This window comes from Crocuta crocuta, unplaced genomic scaffold (assembly GCF_008692635.1).
Source record: "Crocuta crocuta isolate KB4526 unplaced genomic scaffold, BGI_CrCroc_1.0 scaffold431, whole genome shotgun sequence".
Taxonomy (NCBI): Eukaryota; Metazoa; Chordata; class Mammalia; order Carnivora; family Hyaenidae; genus Crocuta; species Crocuta crocuta.
In genome coordinates, this window is record NW_027528859.1 from 4835046 (window position 1) to 4858884 (window position 23839).

The window sequence follows — 23839 nt, forward strand, 5'->3', positions numbered from 1 at the left end:
ATTCTGTGTCTCCCTCCCTCTCTGCCCCTGCCCTGTTCACATTGTCCGTCTGTCTCTCTCTCTCTCTCTCAAAAATAAATAAAACAATAAATTTTTTTTAAAAAATAAAAAAATAAAAACTATATATATCTTTAATGACACGGGGCGCCTGTGTGGCTCAGTCGGTTAAGCATGAGACTTTGGCTCAGGTCACGATCTCGCAGTTCAAGTTCAAGCCCCATGGTGGGCTCTGAACAGCTGTGCTGAGAGCTCGGTGCCTGGAGCCTGCTTTGGATTCTGTGTCTCTCTCCCTCTCTCTGCCCCTCCCCCACTCGTGCTCTGTCACTCTTTCGAAAAGAAACATTTAAAAAAGTTTTTAATGACAAAAAGTAATAATTTGCTTAAAGCATGTATTTTTAAAGTTATTTTAAGTAGGAAATGTAGGAAACTTTTGTAGAAAAATATTTAAGAAACTTAAAATTTTAGGGCCTGGAGTTCATTCGGTTTTCTCCTCCCTCTTTTTGTTTAATGCTCACCCCTAACATAATTATCAACAACATAAGTAGTAGTTGCACGTTCATCTTTTCCTTGAAACCATCTCTCCTGCCCCGGAGTGGAGGATAATGGGAAAGGATGACCATGAGGGGGTCCAAGGAAGACAGCTGTTGGATGCTCACCACAGTAGTAGTCGAGGGACAGACGGCATTCACTCCTCAAAGTAAATGGATACAGCAGATGAAAAGTGTGTTGGAGTCAAATCAGGGAGGGTTTGAGTGCCCCGGTGAGGTTTATTCCTGAAGTGCAGGGGCAGAGAGGAGCCTCTGAAGGACTTTGAGCAGGCAGTAACTTAGCACCCTGTTCAAAAATCCGGCATCTCCAGCACTGTAAGCATAGAGGGTTCTGCGAGCAGAGAGGGCAGTTAGGAAAGGCGCTGCACTGAACAGGCAGGGGTTCCTGCGGCAGGCGAGCCGGGCCAAGGATGATATTGCAGGGAACTGAGCAGCTCTGATGGAAGAAAAGTAATGTGTGCATAACTTGGTAACTGATCACATTTAGGAGGCAGGGAGGAGATCCACGGGCAATATGTATAGCTTAGAAAGCCATGAACAGAAATAGCCACAACAGGAAAAGCCAGGTGAGTGCGGTGAGGCAGGAGATGAGACAAATGAAGAGTTCAGTGTCGATTCTTAGCACAGGGGACCTGGGACCTATTCAGAAGGCATCCAATGGGACATTGGAGATGAGTCCAGCGTTGGGGACAGGACAGGAGGCTTCAATTCTAACAATGGTGGGCAGAGTTGGTTGGGGCCAACTCTTCTGCTGAAAATAACTAGAAAAGCTGGGTAAGCAGTTTTTTCAAAATCTCTCTGAAGGCATCAGAGGACTGACCGCCAAAGCAGTGAGGAGTTGCTGGTCCAAGTCCTAGGAGAGGAGGGTAAGCCAGGAAAAGTGAATCTAACATTTAGAGCCACTCTTCCTCTCAAGGAGAGTGTTAGTTCTCTTTATTTATTTATTTTAATGTTTTATTTATTTCTAGGAGAGAGAGAGAGAGAGAGAGACAGCGTGAGCAGGGGAGGGTCAGAGAGAGAGGGAGACACAGACTCTGAAACAGGCTCCAGGCTCAAGCCACCCAGGCGCTCCAAGGAGATTGTTAGTTCTAAAAGCAGAAGCTGAGAAGCTGAGTAGAGCTTGCAGTAAGCAAGGCTGGGAGGAGAAAATAGTCGAGGGCCTACCAGAGAGGAAGAACCCTGATAACTGTAACAGGTTTTTATGTGGGGTCCCGGGGGGGCTACGACTGTACAGTAGGAATCAAGGTGAAAATCTTCTAGAGCCCAGCTTTGAATCTTATAAATCCTTGATTGAATTAAAGTGATCTAGGCTTTCTAGTGTCTTGAGCCTAAAGCTGCCTGCCAAAAGCAAAAGTAAATTTTAATAGAAAAACATTCATCCAAAAATAGCTAAGCATGAAAAGACAAAACATGCTCAGAGACAGACCTGTAATACAAATTCCAGAGGATTCAGATAATGGAGTTATTGGACCTAGGTTTTAAAAGAGCTATGATTAAGGAGTTAGAGGAATGAAAAGAAAATAGAAAATTTCAGCAGTTTAAACATTTGAGAACCAAAGTTTGTAGTATCTGATACTAACAAGTCAATGGATAAATTTAATAATGGGTTAGACATGGCTGAAAAGAGAATTAGTGAGCCAGAAGATAGAGCAGAAAAGCATTCAGGCTGAAATACAGAGTCAGAAGGATGAAAAACACAGAAAAGAGCATAAAAAACATATGGGATATGAGGAATAGGTTTTATAGACTTGCAACTAGCTAGAAGGAGAGGGGAGAGAATGGAGCAATGTTAGAAGATAAAATGGCTGAGAATATCCCAAAATTAATTAAACCAAGCTACAGTTTCAAGAAGCACCATGAACTCCAAGCAAGATTTCAAAAAACGACAACCAAAAACCTCCCTAAAACAATTAAAAAAAAAATCTCCAGGCCTTGGGGTTCCTAGGTGACTCAGTCAGTTAAGTGACCGACTCTCAATTTCTGCTCAGGTTGTGATCTCCTGGTTTGTGAGATAGAGCTCCGAGTCAGGTTCCATGCTGAGTGTGGATGCTTGGGATTCTCTCTTCCTCTCTCTTCGCCTCCTCTCTGCTGATGCTCACTCGCGCTCTCTTTTTCAAATAAATAAACATTTAAAAAAATCTACAGGCCTACGGGGCGCCTGGGTGGCTTAGTCGGTTAAGCGTCCGACTTTCGCTTAGGTCATGATCTCGTGGTTCGTAGGTTCGAGCCCGGCGTCGGGCTCTGTGCTGACTGCCAGCTCAGAGCCTGGAGTCTGTTTCTGAGTCTGTGTCTCCCTCTCTCTCTGACCCTCCCCTGCTCATGCTGTCTCTCTCTCTCCTAGAAATAAATAAAAATATTAAAAAAAAAAATCTACAGGCCTCATGTGCATTTTTAAATTGACATCTAAGTGTTTTCATAACTTAATTAGTTTCAAGGATGTAGTTTCTAATATATTATAAATATTGATCCTTTCCAACAAAATCGTTGTATTGCTCTTTTAAATGTATCGAATGGTATCTATCATAATGATTTGATACTATCATCCATTAAAAAAATACATTGCAAAGTTTTTCATTAATACTAAGAAATTTCAAATTCTTACTTTTGCTCCCTGAACACATACTACCATTCCAACATTTGCCCCTAAATCCTACCCCATTAGAATGTTTTTGTGCTTGACTTTATCATGCTTCTTTGTAACAAAAATATGTAATATAAATGTAATTGACTATTTTTAATGTTTATTTTTGAGAGAGAGGGTGTGGATGAGCAAGCATGCATGGGAGGGGCAGAGAAAAAGGGAGGGAGAATTCCAGGAGGGCTCTGTGCTATCAGCATGGGGCCTGACGCAGGACTCCATCCCACAAACTGTGAGATCATGACCTGGGCCAAAATCAAGAGGCAGATGTTTAAGTGACGGGGCCACCCAGGCACCCCTATAATTGACTTTTAAAAAATATCCCATAACCAAGACTGTTAAAATTTTGTTTTGGATTGACGTAATTAGTAGTATACATTTAATCAAAGCAGCAAAATATACCAGAAAATGTCATAATTATTAAATATAAAATGTAAAATGTTATTAGAAATTCCTGTCTTAAAGAGCTAGGTGGGCTTGTATATCTATTGCTGTATAATAAATTATCTTAAAACTTAGCACCTTTAGGTAACAAACATTTATTATTTCACTTTTTTTTTTTTTATGTTTTCTTTATTTCTGAGAGAAAGAGACAGCATGAGCAGGGGAGGGTCAGAGAGAGAGGGAGACACAGAATCCGAAACAGGCTCCAGGCTCTGAGCTAGCTGTTAGCACAGAGCCTGACGTGGGGCTTGAACCCATGAATGTGAGATCATGACCTGAGCCGAAGTCGGACACTTAACCGACTGAGCCACCCAGGTGCCCCTATTATTTCAGTTTCTGAGGGTCAGGAATCTATCGGCAGTGGCTGCAGTCATTGAAGCCTTAATGAGGACAGGATAACCACTTCCAAGGTCACTTCTATGGCTGTTGGCAGGAGGCTTCAGTTTCTTGCCACATGGGCCTCCCCAAATGTTGTTTATGACACAGAAGCTGGCATTCTCCAGAGTGAATAATCCAAGAAAGAGTGACTGAGGGAGAGGCATGGTGTCGTTATAGAACTTTACTGAGATACAATCCACATCCCATACAAGTCTCCCATGTGAAGTGTACAATTCAGTGGCGTTTAGCATTTTCACAGAGTTGTGCATCCATCACTGCTGTCGATTTTAAAACCTTTTCATTACCCCCAAAGAAATTTTATACTCCATCCTCTCAAAGCCCCTAGCTCTAGGCAACCACTAATTTTCTACTTTATGTCTCTATAGGTTTGCCTATTATGGACATTTCATGCAAATGGAATTATACAATGTGTGGTTCTTTGTGACTAGCTTCTTTCACTTAGCTTAATAGTTACAATGGTCATCATGCTATAGCATATATCAGTACTTCATTTCTGTTTATGGTTGAATAATATTTCATTGTATGGATATATCTCACTTATCCATTTATCAGCTGATGGACATTTGGGTTGTTTCTACTTTTTGAGTATTATGTATGAAGATTCATGTACAAGTTTTTGTGTGTTTTTATTTCCCTTAAGTATATATACATAAAAATGAAATTAGTGGGTATTTACACCTCGTATATATATTACTAGTCATATGGTAACTCCATGTTTAATCACTTGAAAATTACCATACTCTTTTTCAAAGTGGTGACACCATTTTACGTTCTCCAACATTGTACATGAGTTCCATTTTTTTCACAGACTCACCAATACTCATTTTTTTATTATTACAGTGATCCTAGTGAGTATGAAGTAGCATCTCATTTTTTTTTTTTAAGTTTATTTATTTATTTGTTTGTTTTTTAATGTTTGAGAGACAGGGAGAAACAGATCATGAGCAAGGGAGGGGCAGAGAGAGAGGGAGACACAGAACCAGAAGCAGGCTCAAGGCTCCAGGCTGTCAGCACAGAACCCAATGCAGGGCTCGAACCCAAGAACCATGAGATCATGACCTGAGCCGAAGTCAGACACTTCCCACAAATTCCATTTGCCTTCATCAGTAAAATTCTTGTCTTCACAGATTCTTCCAGAGAATTTTAAAAAGGAGGACATACTCCAACTCATTTTATGGTAAGCGTAATCTTGATACAAAACCCAGTAAGAGAAGGGAAAATTACAGGCAGAGTCATTCATGAATATAGCTGAAAAAACCATGAGTGGGAGTAAGATGGAGTACGCACATTCCTCCTGGTCTTTCCCACTGAATGCAGCTATAAAACCTGGCCAGGATGCCTGGAGCAGAAGCTATTTGAGGACTCGGAAAAGTAAATAGTGGCAGACAAGTTGGGGAAGAAGATCAAAATATGAAGCACTGGCCTGGCAATGAATTCACCATTTTTTGTCCTCTGGTTCTGCCACTTGGTCTTAGACGTGGGCGCAGTATGAAAGTGCATGGCAGGCAGAGTGGGCTAAGCAAAGCCCTAGCTTTCTGGTGGAGAACCAAAAGGAGGAATGCCGGGGAACTGAATAGTACAAGGGAGATCATAGAGGAGCACCTTGGAAGTGACCCTATAAAATTGTTTACAAACTCCTGGCCTCAGCCCTGAGCTTTACGTAGGTTGACCTGGTCTTAATCAGCATGTAAGACTTTGAGAACTGAACTTTCCACCATCCAGGTCCCAGACTGTCCACTGGATAGCACACATGTGGACTAGATCTGAACGCCATTGCAAAGTGCGAAAATTAAAATGAAATTCTAACCACAGTCCACAAGACTGGTTTGGAACTTACAGCCTGAATCTAATTAGGTCACTGCATACTAATACAAAAATAACATTCTTCAGGGGCGCCTGGGTGGCTCAGTCAGTTGAGCGTCCGACTTCGGCTCAGGTCGTGATCTCACGGTTCGTGGGTTCAAGCCCCACATTGGGTTCTGTGCTGGCAGCTCAGAGCCTGGAGCCTGCTTTGGATTCTGTGTGTGTGTGTCTCTCTCTCTACCCCTCCCCCGCTCATGCTCTCTCTCTGCCTCAAAAATAAATGAACTATAAAAAAATAACATTCTTCATATGATTTTTTTTTTGAAAAAAGTGTATATATTTATTTATTTATTTATTTANATTTTTGAGAGAGAGAGAGAGAGAGAGACAGAACGTGAGCAGGGGAGGAACAGAGAGAGAGAGAGGGAGACACAGAATCCAAAGCAGACTCCAGGCTCTGAGCTGTCAGCACAGAACCATGAGATCATGACCTGAGCTGAAGTCGGACACTTAACCAACTGAGCCACCCAGGTGCCCCTCTTCATATGATTTAAACAAGAGCCAGAGTCTCCTAGCCTAACATTCAAAATGTTTAAGATACATTCTTAAACTTGGCAGATGAATAATTACTTGGCATATGAGTGACTAAGGAAAATCTCAACTCAGATAAAGACAGTCAACACATGTCAATATCAAAATGACTTAGATATTGGACTCCTGTGACAAAGACTTCAAAGCAACTATTATAAAAATGTTCTAACAATGGTAAACACCTTTGGGACAAATGGAAAACTGGGAAGTTTCAGTAAGGAAATAGAAAATATAGTGCATAACAAAATGGAAATGTTAGAACTGGAAAACAAGAAAACCCAGAAATTAAAAACTCACTGGATGTATCCCAGAGCAGAATGAAGATGATAAAGGAAAGAGTCAGTGAACATATAGATGAGTAAAAATTAGTCTAAACAACAGTGAGAGAAAAAAACAACAACCTGAAAAGATCCCACAGGGAACCTGTGGAACAGTAAAAAAAAACAAAAAACAAACAAAAAAAACCCCAAAACAGTCCAGTATTTGTTCCATCAGACTTCCAGAAATACAGAAAGAGTGCAGAGCTGGAAAAATGTTTGAAGTAATAACAGCTGAAAACTCCCCAAATTTGGCAAAAGACATAAATCTACATATTCAAAAGGCTCCGTGAACTCCAAACAAGATAACGCCAAAGAATTTTATACCCATACACATCATAATAAAACTGCTGAAAACTAAAGAAAATAAATCTTCCACGTGGCCAGATAAAAATAACACATTCCTGGCAGAGAAGCAATGTTTTGAATGAATGCTAAATTCTCATCAGAAACCACGAAGGCAAGAAGGAGGTGGCACAATATTTTTAAGTCGCTGAAAAAAGGAACTATCAAGCCAGAATTTTCTCTCCAGTGAAAATAACCTCCAGTAACAAAGATGAAATAAAGATATTCTCAGAAGGAGGAGAAGTAAGAGAATTCATAGCAAGTTGACATGCTCTCAAAGAACGGCTAAAGGAAGTGTTTTAGAGAAAAGGGAAATGACACCAAAGCAAATACTAGAACCTCAGGAATGAAGGAAGAGTGACAAAAATGATAAACATCGTGGTAAAAACAATAGACCATTCTTCAGTTCTTCAAAATACGCTTGATATTTGGAAGCAAAAAAAAAAAAATAGATCAGTGTCTGATGGGGTTTTAATATGTGTAGATGTAATATATAAGACAACTATAATATAAAGGGGGAGGGTAAAGGGACCTATATGGAGTAAGGTTTTTAATATTTCACTTGAAGTAGTTAAATATTTATTTTAAATAGACTATGAAATTCAGTGTGTATACTATAATCCCTAGAACCACTAAAAACTTTATAGAAAGAGATATTGTCAAAAACAATTAAAATGGAATGCTAAAATATATTCAGATAAACCCAAGGAAGGTGGGAAAGAAGGAAAAGAGTGAAAAAGAGGGGCAAAATGGAAAACGAATAATAAAATGGTAGACCTAAATCCAAACATATCAATAAGTACATTAAATATAACTTTTTTTTAATGTTTGTTTATTTATTTATTTTTGAGAGAGTGTAGGTGAAGGACAGAGAGTCTGTGCTGTCAGGACAGAACCTGACTTGGGACTTAATATCATGAGCCGTGAGATCATGACCTGAGCTGAAATCCAGAGTTGGATGCTTAACCAACTGAGCCACCCAGGCACCCCTAAATATGACTATTTTCAACACACCAATACAGGGGCACCTGGGTGGCTCAGTTGGTTAAATGTCAAATTCTGGATTTCAGTTCGGGTCATGATCTCATGGTTCATGGATTCAAGCCCTGTATGGGGCTCTGCTTGGGATATTTTCTCTCTCTCTCTCTCTCCCTCCCTCCCTCCCTCCATCTCTGTCTTCCCCTTCCCTGCTAGCATGCTTTTTCTCTCAAAAATAAATAAACATTAAAAAATAAATAAACATGCCAACATAAAAATCAGAGTTTGTTAAAATAATAAGACATGAACCAATTATAGTCTGTCTATATGAAACTTCAAGATAATGATATAGATAGGTCAAAAGGAAAAGGATGGAAAAAAGATCTACCATGTAAACACTAAAATCAAAGACTCAAAGCAAGGAAAGTAACAGGGATAAGGCATATATTACCCAATGATAAAAGAGTCAGTTCATCAAGAAAACCGTAAAATCCTAAATGTGTATGTAAGTAACAATTACTTCAAAATACATGAGACAAAAACAACCAAAAAGAAAAGCACACAAACCCACAATTATAGTCAGGGACTAAAATACTAATAGAACTAATAGAACTAAAATCAAGGATATAGAAGGACTGAACAATACCTTCTGTCAACTGGATCTAATTGACATTTATAGGACACCCTATTCAATAATAGCTAAATATGTGGTTTTTTCCCCAAGTGCACATGGGACATTCACCAAGAGAGACCATATCTGGGGTCATAAAACAAACTACAACATGGGGTGCCTGAGTGGCTCAGTTGGTTAAGCATCTACTTCAGCTCAGGTCATGATCTCACAGTTCGTGGGTTCAGCCCCATGTCAGGCTCTGTGCTGACAGCTTAGAGCCTGGAGCCTGCTTCGGATTCTGTGTCTCCCTCTCTTTCTCCCCCTACCCAACTCACACTCTCTCTCTCAGAAATAAGTAAACATTTAAAATTTTTTAAAAAACTACAACAAACATAAGAGAATTGGGAAAAAATACAATGTGTGCTCCCTGATCATAGTGGAATTAAAGTAGATGTCATATAAAGAAAGATATTAAGAAAATTCTAAAACTTTAAACAAAACACTTCTAATAAATCCATGAGTCAAAAAGGAAGTCTCTAGGGAAATTAGAAAATATTTTCACCTGAGTGAATGATAATACAAATATAAAGTTTGTAGGATGTAGTTAAAATAGTTTTTAGAGAAAATTATTAGTATTAAATGCTATTAGAAAAGAAGAACTGTCTTAAGTAAATAATCTAAGCTTCCACCTTAAGCAACTAGAAATAGAGCAAAATAAACCCAAAGCAAGCAGTAGGAAAGAAATGATAAAGAGCATAAATCAATGAAATTGAAAACAGAGAAATAGAGAAAATTAGTGAAATCAAAAGCTGGTTCCTTAAAAAAATCAATTAAATAAATCTCTAGCAAAACTGAAGATACAAATTACTGACAATTAAAAGGATATTAAGAGGATATTATAAACAACTGCACATAATTTGACAACATAAGTGAAATGGACAAATACTTGAAAGCCACAAACTACCAAAACTCACCAAAGATGAAATGGATAATGTGAACAGTCATCTGACCATTTAAGAAATTGAATTTGTAGTTAAAAACCTTCTCCCCAACCGCCTCCTGAGGGGGGAAAAAAATCTCCAGAACTACCTAGTATTGTCAGCCAAATATTTAAGGAAGTAACACCAGTTCTAAGCAATGTCTCCTGAAAAAGCAAAACGGAGACAGAGAAAAGGTAGCACTTCTCAACTCATTTTATGAGGCAAGCATTGCTCTGACACTAAAACTAGACAAAAGGAGTACAAAAGGAAAAAAAAAACTATAAATCAATATCTCCTAAGGACATAGGTACAAAAATCCCTTAACAGAATACAGTCCCTGACTTAAGGATGGGTCAGTGTATAATTTTTCAATTTTATGATGGTGCAAAAGCAATACTCATTCAGTAGAAGCTATTTGAATTTTGATCTCTTCTCAGGCTAGCGATATGTGATACAAATACTCCCTCGTGATGGTAGCTCCAGATCACAAGAGTAGACAACTGATATACTTAGAACCATTCTGTACCCACACAATCTGTTTGTCACTGTCAGTACAGTATTCAATAAATTACATGAGATATTCAATACTTTATTATAAAATAGGCTTTGTGTTAGATAACTTTTTCTAACTGTAGACCCAGGTAAGCGAGCCTGTTTGTTAGGCTAGGTTAAGCCATGATGTTTGGTAGGTTAGTTGTATTAAAGGCAGTTTTGACTTGAGCTACTGTCAACTTACAATGAGTTTATCAGGATGTGACTCCACTGTTAAGTCAAGGAAGATCTATAATAGCAAGTTGAATCTACCAGCATATAAAAAGAACAGTGTATCCTGACAAAATGGAGTTTATCTCAGGATGCAAGCTGGTTCAATATTTGAAAAGTAAATCAATGTGGGGCATCTGGGTGGCTCAGTTGGTTAAGGGTCCCACTTCAGGTCAGGTCATGATCTCACGGTTCATGAGTTCAAGCCCTGCATCAGGCTCTGTGCTGACAGCTCAGAGCCTGGAGCCTGCTTCAGATTCTGTGTCTCCCTCTCTCTCTAATCCTCCCTTGCTCGCACTCTGTCTCCCTCTTTCTTTCTCAAAAATAAACAAACATTAAAAAATTAAAGAAATAAAGGAAAACAAATCAATGTAATCCACCACATTCACAGTCCAATGAAGAAAAATCACATAACTCATACAGAAAAAAAAAATTGACAGAATTCAATATCTACTTACTATAAAGTCTCATCATTGAAAAACCTGTCATGTTAATGATAAATTTGACATATTTATGGTGAAAGACTGAATGTTCTTCCCCTAAGATCAGTGACAAGTCAAGGATATTCCCTTACCATTCCTATTCAATATTGCATTGGAAGTCCTAGCCAGTACTAAGAAAAAGAAATAAAAGGCATGCCAGAGGGGAGACGGGTGGGGGGATGGGTGAAATGGGATTAAGAGCACACTTATCGTGATGAGCACTGAGTAATATATAGAATTCTTGAATCACTATATTATATACCTGAAGCTAATATTAACACTGAATGTTATCTGCACTGGAATTAAAATGTTAAAAACTTAATTTTAAAAAAGGCATACAGATTGCAAAGGAAGTTGTCCCTATGATTGTCTACACAGAATGTTTCAAGAAAGCTACAAAAAATCCTCTTAAAATTAATAAGTGAGTTTAGCCAAGTTGCACGATAACATGGTCAATAGACAAAAATCAATCATATTTCTCCATACTAGCAATGTACAGTTAGAAACTAAAATTTTTAAAATACCATTTACAGTTAGCTCCCTATGATAATTTTAGGAAAAAATGAGTGAATGTATAGCACATGGAATCTAGCAATATATAGAGGGAATTTTAGAGTTGCTGAGTCCAGTAATTATATAAAAATATACAGTATTTTATATAAAAGTATGTCATATGTCAAAGCCAAGTTAGGTTTATAGCAGGAATGGATGAATGGTTTTACATTGACAAGTTAATAAAAGTGACTTGTCCTAATTAATAAAGGAAAAAAAGTTCATTTCACTAGATGCAGAAAAAGTATTTGTAACATTCAATATCACAATAAAAACTCTTAGTAAACTTGGAATAAAGGTAATTTCCTTAAACAAATAGAAAGTCATTATATATAATATAATCATGTATTTGGACAGTACAGAAGTATCTACAAATATATTATTTAAAACTTTTTTTTTTTTTTACATATTCTGGATACAAGTTCTTTGCCAGACAGGTTATTTGCAAATATTTCCCTCACTATGTGGCCTGTCTTTTCATCCTTTTAACAGTATCTTTCCTGGAGTAAAAGTTTTTCATTTTGATGAGATCCAATTTATCAATTTTTTAAATGGCTCATGCTTTCAGTGTCATATCTAGGAAATCTTTGTTTAACCCCAGGTTACAAATATTTTCTCCTATGTTTTCCTGTAAAGTTTTGTAGCTTTGCTTTTTATATTTAGAGCTGATTCATATTAGCAGAGAGAAGATATTTACCACATGTACAACTGATAAAGTATGTATCCAGAATACATAAAGATGTCCTACAATTTGCTAAATACAAAATCAACATACAAAAACCAGGTGTATTTCTGTATATATTCAACTATAAAGAGAGGAAATGAATTTTTAAAAGGATACTATAAAGTATACATAGATGCGTGTGTACACATTTTTAAATGTCAGGTAGAATAAATCTAACAAAAGTATGTGACACCTCTACAAAATAAAGTATAAAACTTTAAGGGAAATTAAAGAAGACTCTCCAAAGTAGAGACATATACCATGTTCATGAATTTTAAAAATTGATATTGTAAATATCTCAAATTTCCAAAATCCCAACAGGTTTTCTGTGGCTCTTGATGGTCTAATTCTACTAAACTGTGGAGGATGTGATAAAGCTTTGGTAATGCTTACTGTGGTATTGGCGTAAGATTAGAAAAATAGACCAATGAAATAAGAGAGCTCATAAACACATTTCTGTATACGGACGTGTGATTTACAGCAAAGGTGGCACTGCAGGGAAATGGAAAATTGGTACTGGGACAATTATATATCCATAAGAGAACTCTGTAGCCCAGGGTAGAGAATGATTTCTGCAAGTATCAAAGAGCAGTAACAAAAAAGGAAAAGATAAATCAGACTAATTACAATTAAAACGAATCATTAAGAGTGAAAAGGCAAGCCACAGAGGTGAAGAAGATATTTACTATATGTGTAACTGATAAAGGGCTCATATCCAGAATATATTAAGAATTCAAACAAGTCAATAAAGAAGATAGAAAAAAGAAAGGAAGACTTCACAAAAGAGGAATTCCACATGGACAATAAACATGAAAAGGTGCTTAACCTAATTACCAACTAAGAGAATGCAAATTAAAAACCACATTGAAATACCACTTAATATCCAATTGGCTATGATTTTAAAAAGTCTGACAATACCAAGTATTGGCAAGCATGTAAAGTAACAGGGCTTCTCATATACTGCTAATGGCAATGTTAACAATGACTGCAAAATTAACTTGGCATCATCTTACAAATAAGACAGCAATTCCACTCCTAGGTACATGCCCTAGACAAACTTGGCACATGTGCACCAAAATACATTCACAAGAACAGCACTGTTTGTAATTGCCCAAAGTGGAAACAACCTACATGTCCATCAACAGGAGACTGGATAAGGAAAATGACATATTCATATAAAAGAATAGCATACATATGTGAAATGGATGGAACTGAAGCTACACACAACATGGGTAAATTATAAAACATAAGTTTGAATGAAAGAAGCCAGACACAAGAGAATTCATACAGCACAATTTTCTTGTGAAGTTCAAAAACAGTCTGAACTTATCTATACATTAGAAATGCCTATTTAGATAATAAAACTATATAGAAAAGCCAGAAAAAAATAAAACCATATAGAAAAGCCATTATTATAAAGGTCGGAGAAGAGATTGTAATCTGGAAAGGGGCTATATAGCTTCTGAGGTATTGGCAATGCTCTCTTTCGAGCACTCAATAGTGGTTACGTGGATATTTACAGTGATTCCTTAAGCTACGCAGTCATGCATCATTGCTTTTCTGTGTGTGTTGTATTCACAATAAGAAGGGTTATTTAGCACGTGTCTTAGTCTTGATAAGTGTTCTAACTTACATGTGATGTATGTATTTACTTTTGTTCAGAGTAACACTAATCTTTTGGAAGTAAATGTGGAATGTTTTACGTCATCCTTTAAACGGTGTAAAATATACAACTAGACATGGGATGATGGAGCTCCTCAGTAACGAGAGAGGTGAAAATGCAGAGCAGACATGTTTGGTAGCAGGTACTTTCCAAAATACTTTTAACAAATCTTGAACATTCTAATTCTAAAATAAATGGGTAAGGGGGTGCCTAGGTGGCTCAGTCGGTTGAGTGTCTGACTTCAGCTCAGGTCATGATCTCACAGTTCGTGGGTTCGAGCCTCATGTCGGGCTCTGCACTGACAGCTCAGAGCCTGGAGCCTGCTTCAAATTCTGTCTCTCCCTCTCTCTCTGCCTCTCTCCTGCTTGCACTCTGTCTCTCAAAAATAAATAAACATTAAAAAAGTGAAAAATAAAAAAAAAATGAAAGAAATGGGTAGGTAGGAAAGCACAGACTTGCCACGAGTCTATGGCCTACATGCAATAGTACACTCTGGCTGTCAGTACTGCTGTGCCACACTGCCTGTGTTTTGTCCTCACATAACACTGCCTCAGGAAGAATGCTTTCTCTGAGAACAGTGGTGTGTGGGAGAGGCAAGGTTATTAAGCAACTGTCATAAAATAAGACCATGAAAAGATGCTCAACATCATTAGCCCTCAGGGAAATGTAAATCACAACCACAATGAGATGCCACTTTGCTCCCACTAAGATGACTGTGCTTGGAAAGGAAGATAATATGAAGTGTTGATGAGGTCGTGAAGAAATTGAAACTGTCATACATTGCAAGTGGGAATGTAAAATGATGCATCTGCCTTGAAAGCAGTCTGGCAGTTTTTCAAATAATTCAACATAGAGTTACCTTATGATCCAACAATTCTACTCTGAGGTGTATATCCCACAGAAATGAAAACACAAAAACTTGTACATGAATGTTCACAGAGCATTGTTCATACTAGCTAAGAAGCGGAAACAACCCAGGTGCCCAAGTGGTCTATCCATACAGTAGAATATTACTTGGCCATAAAAAGGAATGAAGTACTGGCATATGCTACTACATAGATGAACTTTGAAAACATTAGGCTAAGTGAAAGAAGGCAATTTAAAAGTCACGTACTGGGGCACCTGGGTAGCTTGGTTGGTCAAGCATCTGACTTGATCTCAGCTCTGGTCTTGATCTCAGGGTTGTGAGTTCATGCCTCGCATTGGGCCCCATGCTAGGTGTGGAGCCTACTTTTAAAAAAAAGTCATATATTGTCTGATTCCATTTATATGAAATATGTAGGACAGGCTAATCCATAGAGAGAAAGTAGACTAGAGGCTGCCTCGGGCTGGGAAGATGAGGGAGTTAGAAATAACAGCAAAGAGGCTTCAGGATTCTTTTTGGGGTAATGACAATCTTATAAAATTGTGATAATGACTGTACAAGTCTGTGAATATCTAAGAGTCATTGAATACTTTGATTGAATTGTATGATATGTGAATTATATCTCAATAAAGCTTTTCAAAATATGTCATCATTCCATCATGCTATTTAATATTTTTGGACAACCTAACTTGGACAAAAACACCCAGTTTTTAGTATTTTTTTATCTTTATTTATTTTTGAGAGAGAGAGAGAGAGAGTGCAAACGGTGGGAGGAACAGAGGGAGAGAGAGGAAGACACAGAATCCAAAGCAGGCTCTAGGCTCTGAGCTGTCAGCACAGAGCCCGTCACAGGGCTCAAACTCACGGAGAGTTCATGACTTGAGCCGAAGTCAGACACTCAACAGACTGAGCCACCCAGGTCCCCTAAAACACTCCAGTTTTTAACACCAGATTTCACACCTTAACAAAAGCACTGGATACATGAGAAAAACACAACAAAGTCTTCTTTGATATTGGCATCTTGATGAAAGAAGGAGGTTTCACTGATACTTCCCTGACCTCAATTTATACCCTTGTGTGGCACTGTGAGGCAGCACATCCTAAGAAGATGTGGGATGGGTAAAGGTGGCTGTGTGTGTATGTGTGTAAGGTGTTGGAAGAATAATTTGGAAGAGAAGGTGGGGAAAGAGAACTAGAATGAAATCTCCACCACAGGTATATCCTCAGGTAGATTGATTTTAGAGAAAAAGTTGAAGATCTGGAAGCTGATGCCCTAAATATCGTACATGTCTGAATTTCCCTTGGAAAGCCTTCACGTGCCTGAGTTTGAAGACCTGAGTTGTAGTTCAAAAGTCTTGTCTTTCAAGACCACAATCTCCGCTATGAATTGCTAAAGTTTCCCTTGCAAGCTAAAGCCAAGAATTTGATTCTACATTCAGCTCTGCCAGCCTCCTCAGGGTAGCCAGCCTCAAATGGTTCAGCCTTATGGTCTAATTCTAAGGTGGCAAAGGATTAGGAAAGAAGGAAGAGGGAGGAAGGAAGGACTGACCACCTGGGTTAATATATCAAATTATAATCCCACCATGCCAAAGATCTCCCTTTTTTAGCAAGCACCCTCGTGATTTTGCTACACGGGGGAGAGGTCACTACTGTCCAGAACTGCAAGGAAAAGAACTGACAGAGAAAAAGACAAAGAGGACAATGTTGTCAGGCGACAGTTTGGTGGCATGATAGGAACAGAAGCCAGACTGAGTGGTTTAGAGATTGATCTGGAAGTGAGAGATGGGCCCAGAGACTATGGGCATAAGAAGCTCAACTAAGGAAACAGATGGGCAGATAGCAAGAGGTGGACTTCCGAGTCAAGGAGGGTTTGTTTCCAGAAAAAGAGAAACTTGAGAATATTTATGGAATAAAGAAAAAAAAATTGGGAAGGGGATGTAGAGAGAGGAGGAATTGAGGGTCTTGAGAAGTTGTGAGGTGACAAAATGGAGACCCAGGGGAGGGGATCAGCGCTGAGTCCTGGAGGGACAGCTCTTCCTCTGAGATGCAGGAAAGCAGCGGAAGGTCCGGAGAGAGTTGTGGTGAATGCCGGCTTGTTCATGGAGCTCAGATCACTTGCCCTCCATTTCTCTGGACACGTGGTGGCAGAATGAGAGGTAAACAGTTGAAAGAGAGAAAAGAGTGGGGACCCAGGACACCAGAGAGGGTTAGAGAATCAGCTGTGGGGAATGGCATCCGGAGTCAGTAAGAGGTGACTCAGTGGCCAGATAAGCCTGGTGGGGTGGGGGTGGGGCCGGTGGGCTTAGTCGCATGGATCTGTGAGACCGTGTCGTTCTTCCAGCTGGAAGATGGCAGTGAGGTGAGCAGAGGTGGGGGCTACTGGCATTGAAGGAGTAAGCGAGGTGGGAGAAATTCCAGAGAAGAGGTCAGCTGTGAAGTGGAAGGTCCTCGCCTGCAGGGAGCAAAGTAGGACTTAGGCAGAAGGCAGGCTTTGAAGCCAGAGACCACCCAGCAGAGGGGTCAAGAAGATGATGCTGAGCAGGTCAAACAGGACTGAGGGGCAAAAAGAAGGGGAAGGAGCAGGCTTGACCCCTGAAGCTATGTAAAGTGTCCTGCACTAATAAGGTAGCCACTAGCCTTCCGGGTCCTTATGTATTTGGTTAGTCCATATGCACTTGTGCTGTAAGTGTAAAATACACACGATTCCAAAGACTTCGTACGAGAAGAAAAGAATGTTAAATATCCCATTAATAAATGTTTGCACTGACTACTTGCTTAAATAATATTTGGATATGTTGGGTTAAATAAAATATATTAAAATTAATCTCACCCGTTTTTTACTTTTGTAGCATAGCTTCTAGAGAAATTTAAATTACATATGTGGCTTGCATTATTTTCCCATTGCACAGCACTGCTATAGCTACTCCCTTACTGGGACATGGATTGTCTGTGTCATGCCTGTGGTCCCAACACCTAGAGCAAGGACCTGCGCAGAGACACCTCAGTGAATGGTGTGCGTGTGAACTGATGAGTAAGTCAGTTCATGAATGAGTTAGCAGATAAATGAGGATTATATATTAGTACACAAACGAATGAAAGGGAAACAGAGATAGAACTGAGGAAGTCTCATGAAGGCTTTGAGGTAGGGAGTCTCAGAGAGCATTTTAGGGAACCTTAATGATATAAAGGCACAAGAACCTGGACCCTTGACACACTCTTATTTTCCTTTAAAAAAAAAAAAAATTTGTACTCCTGTAGCACTTTTATATATGCCAGGGACTGTCTTAGGGATTTACATGTATTAAGTCATTTAAACTTCACATCACCCTATGAGGTAGGCACTCTTATTATCTCTCTTTTTCAGATAAGGAAACAAAGGCACAGAGATGTTAAGTAGTTTGCCCAGGATTACCCAGCAGGTGGTGGAACTGGTATTTAAATGAGGCCAACTGGTCCCAATGTCTGTACTCCTAACTACTATACCATCCAGTCTCTCTCATCCTGTCATCTCGCCTCATCCCCAAGTTTCTCTCCAACAGAGATACAGTAGTCCCCCCTTTGTCTGCAGGGGATCCCTTCCAGGACCCCTAATCAATACCTGAAAACTGCAGGTAATACCGAACCCACTGCATACTATGTTTTTTCCTTAACAAACATATCCCTGATAAAGTTTAATTTCTAAATTAAGCACAGTAAGAGGTTAACAACAATAGCCAACACTAGAACAATTTTAACAATACACTGTAATAAAAATTATGTGAATGTGGTCTGTCTCAAAATATCTTATTGTGCTGTACTCTCCCTTCTTGTGATGATGGGAGATAACACGATCCCTGCATGAGGAGATGAAGTTAGGTGAGTGACGTGGGCGTTGTGACATAGTGTTAGGCTACTACTGTCTTCTGATGAAACATGATGACCATCTGCTTCTGGATCACAGTGGACCATGGGAAGCAAAACCACAGAGAAGGGGGACCACTATATAGATTTCTTTTTCTCCCTTTACTGATGTCTCTTTTGCTCCCAGTCCCTCAAACCCTGTATTCCTGCAGAGAGTTTTCAATGAAGTTTGCTTACTGCAAACAACGGTAACTCACCCCCCACAACTTCCCCACAAATAAGACACACACCACAGCTGCAGTCAAATACAACAGCCAAATAACCCTGCCTCCCCTGTTCCCTCTGCCCCCATCCCTGAGCCTTTCCCACACCACTTCCTCCCCCCTCCCCTACCTCACCCTCAGACCATGAGTCTCCCGTCCCAAACCTGGGATCTGCCCTCCCCCGCTTTCCTGGGCAGACTTGAGGGCAGTGAGTGTTGGAGGAGCCTGAGGCTTCAAAACTCCAAGCGAATGCTTTATCTGTCAGGCTAGTAGATGCCGGTGAGATGACTACAGGGGATAGAATGGGGGTTTCCGGACACCACCTTGGCCAGTGCCCAGGAGATGCTTCAGTCCCACCCACCAGGGACTCTATTCCAGCCTCAGCTTGGATCCCTCCAGTGACATAGCAGCCCTGAATTTCCACCCACTGGGAGCAGCCCTAGCCCGGAATCTCCTCTTTCAGGGTCAAACATGGACTGGATCACTAAGAAGGAACCAACAGGCCATCCTCCTCTCTTTCTCTCATTAAATTGTGAATAATAATGCATTTACTTATTCTCCCACTTAAAAAGTTGTTTCAATCCTTTGAAGAATCTTGCAAGGTAGTTTGGCTAGACAGCAGGCAGGACAGTCCAGTGCTTCCGGTGGGGGTGCCAGGGTCTTCCACTCGCCTATCTTTTGGTCCAACAGGTAGGCGTTTGGGTTAATGGTGTAGTCCTTTGTCTGGACATCGCTGGCTGTGGTGACACCCCCGCATACGAACACTTTGCTGTCTCCAATGGAGCATATAGCATGGGACACATCCAAAGGGCAGTTGTTGGGCAAGAGAGGCACCGAGGTGGTTGTCTTGTTGGCCTTTATCTTCTGCAGATTGATTTCCACACTCTGCCGGTGGCTGTGTACACACAGGATGTTGTCCTGATGGAAAGAGAGCAAGGGCCGGTGGTTGAACTCAATGGGAAAGGTTATACACTGGACCACATCCCCGGTGTTGGTGTCAAAGCAGTCTACCACTCCAACCCGGGAAATGTAGCCCTTCACCAAGCACCGCCCAGTGACAATGTACAGGTTCCGGTCACCCTTGGTGATCACGGCTGTGCCATCCATAGGGATGCTCATCTTCCCTGCCAGGCACCAGGCCTCCTTGCGCTCATCATAGCGATAGATGTTGGAGACATACCGCCTTGGAGCAATGCTCCCACCCACTGAGTACACTGTCCCCCCGCAGGTCACCATGGTGTGGAAGACAAGCCCAATTGGTAGGTCTGGCAACTTGGTCCAGGAGTTGTCATCCATGTCATACCGCCAAGCTGTCTTCAGCCCTGAAATCTGCTCAGTGGTGCCACCAGAGATGTAGATGTAGCGACCAGCGGAGGTGGCGCTAAGTGCCGCTGCCCGATAGGGCATCTCTGACAGCTTCAACCACAGGTTTTCCTGGATGATATAGGCAAACACTCCATCATTGAACTTGCCATGGGCCTTCTGGCCCCCCAGGATGACCACCGAATCAAGCAGGGCCCCTTTCCGCTGGTAGCTCAACAGGCTGCATGGCCTCTCCTGTTTTCGGTCCATAAGGACACTCTCAATCAGGGTCACATGGGCTGAGCTGTTCTCCATGCCCATCAGCTTGTTGCTGGCAAACATCAGCGTCTTGTTGGAGACGGCATTAAGGTTGATGTAATTGAAGAACTTCTTGAAATACTTCTCCCGCTCATCCTTCCGGAAGTACACCCAATTGATGAGTGCACTGAGAGCCTGGTCCTCGTTGAGCACATGCAAGTTTTCATCTCGGAGCAGGCGGCCAAAGATGACTGGCGGACAGCGCATGAAGTGCAGAGAGCCCTCAGGACTGGCCCAGTAGTGGAAGTTGTCACGAATGCCAGAGTAGGCCAAGTCTGATACCTCTTTGAGCTCAAACAGCTCGGCCAAGAAGAGGTAACGCAGGCAGTTTGCTCGGCGGATGGACTTAATCAGGAAGTCATTACAGTGGATTCGAAGGCGTGGTGTGTTGAAATACTGGGCCCCACGAAGGAGCTCCTCCACGTTCTGCTCCGAGATCACCACCTTGCCGCTGTAGAAGTAGTCTAGGAGCTGGTCCACCGTGGCCGGACTCAGGTAGTTGGGGTCAATGGTGATAAAGAGCTCATCGGTGGTCTTCATGTCATTGCTGGAGATGAGGCTCTTCACCAGTGGAGAGACAGCCGCCAGCACATTGCGGTGGGCGAAGAAGACATGGTGGTCCACGGTCAGGGCCATGTCCCAGTACTCTTTGCGTTTCCTCTGTTTGTTCAGGTTCTGCAGCACGAAGCTGTTGTAGTTTTTCTCCGTGAATTCCAATTTCATGGTGCTTCTTGCTGGCTGAGGCAGATCAGCAGCAGGTACTGGAGAACAGACTTTCTCAGGCCTTTGGGATTCAGATTGATGGTTGTTTGCAGAGCAGCTGATCAGAGAGGAGGCCGGCTGGGAGAGAGGGTGATGTCATAGAGTGGATGAGGTCATCACAATGCCAGCCCCCTGAGGCCCTTCTCAGAGGCGCAGGACCTTTCTCCCCTTTGGTGGCTCCAATGTGCCAAGGCTAGCTCCCCCGCCAGGACTTGAAGCCCTGGGCCCAGAGCTCAGGAGAATCAGAGATGGGTTGCAGTTCTCATCTGGGGCTTTTCAAACTCAGTTCAAGGCTATTGCTGGAATGTTAGAGCCACTTTGGGTGGAGGGGGTGGTGGTATGGGAAGAGAAGAAGGGAGGCTGAGGGAAGAAAGATTTTTGGATGTAGAAGAATCTTCCCACGGATAGGAGGGAGACAGGCCCAGAGAAGAGAAGGGACTTGCTCAAGATCCCACGGTGGGTTGGAAGCTGACTAGGGCCTGGAACCCAAGCCTTCTCTAACTCAGTGCTCTTCACCTTTCCAGAAAGCTCCCGACTCCCTAGTTCTCCCTAGGCTCTGATTCTCGGGCCTCGAGGTAACTTTCTCTGCCAAGGCTCCTGGCCAACAGAGAATTGCAGGCTCTGTCTTTTGCCTTCTGACCTTTGTAGCCACGGGCACCATTCTTTTTTAAAATGGAGAGGTAGGGGCTACTGGTTGGAGCCGGGTCACAGGAGTTAGCCACACACTGGGGGATGGGAGGGCCTCTGACGCTCTGATTATTTCACTGCCACAGCAAACTGGGACCTTCTCTCCACATTTCCAAGTCTGTAGTCGTGCAGCTGTGGGGGCTGTGGTGGGTCAGCGCGCTCCATCAAGTGTGGACCTGGGACAGGTGGCTCAGGACTGTCTAAACTTCAGTTTCCTCAACCGTGAGATGGGAATAACAGGACCTGCTTCGAAGATCCTTAAGAGCTTTAATGAGAACATGACTAGAGAGTGTTAAGCACAACGTTTGGCTGGTAGCAAACGTTCAATAAATGTTAGGGGCCGTTACTTTATTACTCTCTCAGTTCGCCCAGTGCTGGTGTCCTTGGTTGCTTCCTTCCTAAATACCTGTCTCCGTCTGGTTGGCTCCTGGTTGGAGGGGGGGGGTCTGGAATCNGCGCCCGGCCCCCCGGGGCGACCGGATGCCCTCAGCAGGGCCTCCTAAGTTCACCACCCAGCCGCCTGCGCCCGCTTTACAGGTGGGGGCCGCGGAGAGAAGCCGTCTCAGACTCGGGGCGTCACCCCTCGGCAACCCGGGCGGGCGTGGGCTTCCCCGAGGGCCCGGCTCCTGCGGAGAGTGGAAGAGTCCCGGGGCCCCACCCGGACCAACCTTAGGGGACCCCAGCGAGGGGCTCAACTCGCAGGCCTTTGCGGGGATGACCACATGGCGCAGAAAGGACCTGGGCGCCGGGCCTTAGCGCCCCTACTAGGAAAACAGTGTTGCCTGGAGCGTGGGGAATGTGAGCCTGCCGGCTCTTTCCCTGCCTGGCGCGGTCAAGTTCTCATTCATCGTCTCTGTACCACACCCTTCCATTTTAGGCCTGGCTTTTTCTTTGGGGATTTGGCAACTTGAATATTATTTAAAAGTACTTACGTTTGAATGCTGCATTTGTTCACCTTGATACCTGAACGGAGTAGAGGCACTCAGTCTCTTGACATATCTCTGCACGAGGCTAAGCACTTCTGTTTTCCCCCATGAAAAGAAGGCTGATTTCAGACCCTCCACCAGACTAGCTGTGGGGTTTAGGTGGCTTCCTCTCCGTTTTCTCCATGTGAGACTAACTGAGCCCTAAATGCTTCCAGCCCTGCTCTCAGAAGTGGCCACGATTTGGGCGCAGGTGAGGCCCCTTGGGGCTGGTAACAGCCGCCTGTTCATTCCCATTGGCTTCTAGGCCTGCCCTTGTGAGAGGCCCGCCGACCTCACCTCCAGGGGCGTTTCAACCATGAGGAAAGGATGGATGGAGTCAGGCCTGTTGTTGCATCCACACCTTTGCCCCCTCGTCCTTCAGCCTTCAGGGCATTTGGGGGGAGGAGGTGGCTGTGCCCCTTTGCGTTAGTTTCAGACACCAGACCACCAGGGCAGGAAGTCTCTCCAGTTAAGATAGTTGGGCATGGGGGGGGGTCACAGGACCTGAGAAGATCCACGAGACTTAACTCTTTGTGCCAGACCGTGTACAACTGGACAGACTGTGTGGGGAAGGGCGCACCACCCTGAGAGCACAGGACTAGAGCTTGGAGCCAGGGTCCCTAATTCCTTCCTCTGCTCTCTGACAACAAAGGAGAACAGGCAACCTGGCATGTCTTCGACTCTTATTAATTGTGGGAGGTGCTGTCTTTAAGAAATCCATTAAAGAAGTGAGATGAATGCCCACTTCCTCAGCCAGCTTTGTTGCCTGGCTTTTCTTCAGCCTAGAATGCTCCTCTGGTCAGCTTTATTCTTTCTCCAGCCACTTGAGGAACCAGACTCCAGCCTCAAGAGCCTGGCTGCATGCCAGCGTCCACCACCCAGTCATGTATGTGTATTGGGTGGAAGGTGTCCCTGGGAGCCACCAGGAAGTTCACCCACTGGTCATTCAGCCCCTGTTGCTCCAGGTAGTTGCCCAGGTGTGGCCTCAGCCCAGTCTT

At 42.3% G+C, this 23839-nt stretch overlaps 1 protein-coding gene across 1 annotated transcript; it reads right to left on the reverse strand.

The window, feature by feature from the left end:
• Nucleotides 1–19337: 19337 nt before the first annotated feature.
• CCIN (calicin) lies at nucleotides 19338–22205 on the reverse strand. The gene has a single exon (XM_077756190.1). It carries the CDS (start codon nucleotides 21148–21150, stop codon nucleotides 19372–19374), a length of 1779 nt encoding a protein of 592 aa, XP_077612316.1. The 5' UTR covers nucleotides 21151–22205; the 3' UTR covers nucleotides 19338–19371.
• Nucleotides 22206–23839: the final 1634 nt, after the last annotated feature.

What these genes read in the sequence shown, in the direction of transcription:
- CCIN (XM_077756190.1), bottom strand. Translation starts at nt 21,150, where the DNA reads ATGAAATTGGAATTCACGGAGAAAAACTACAACAGCTTCGTGCTGCAG.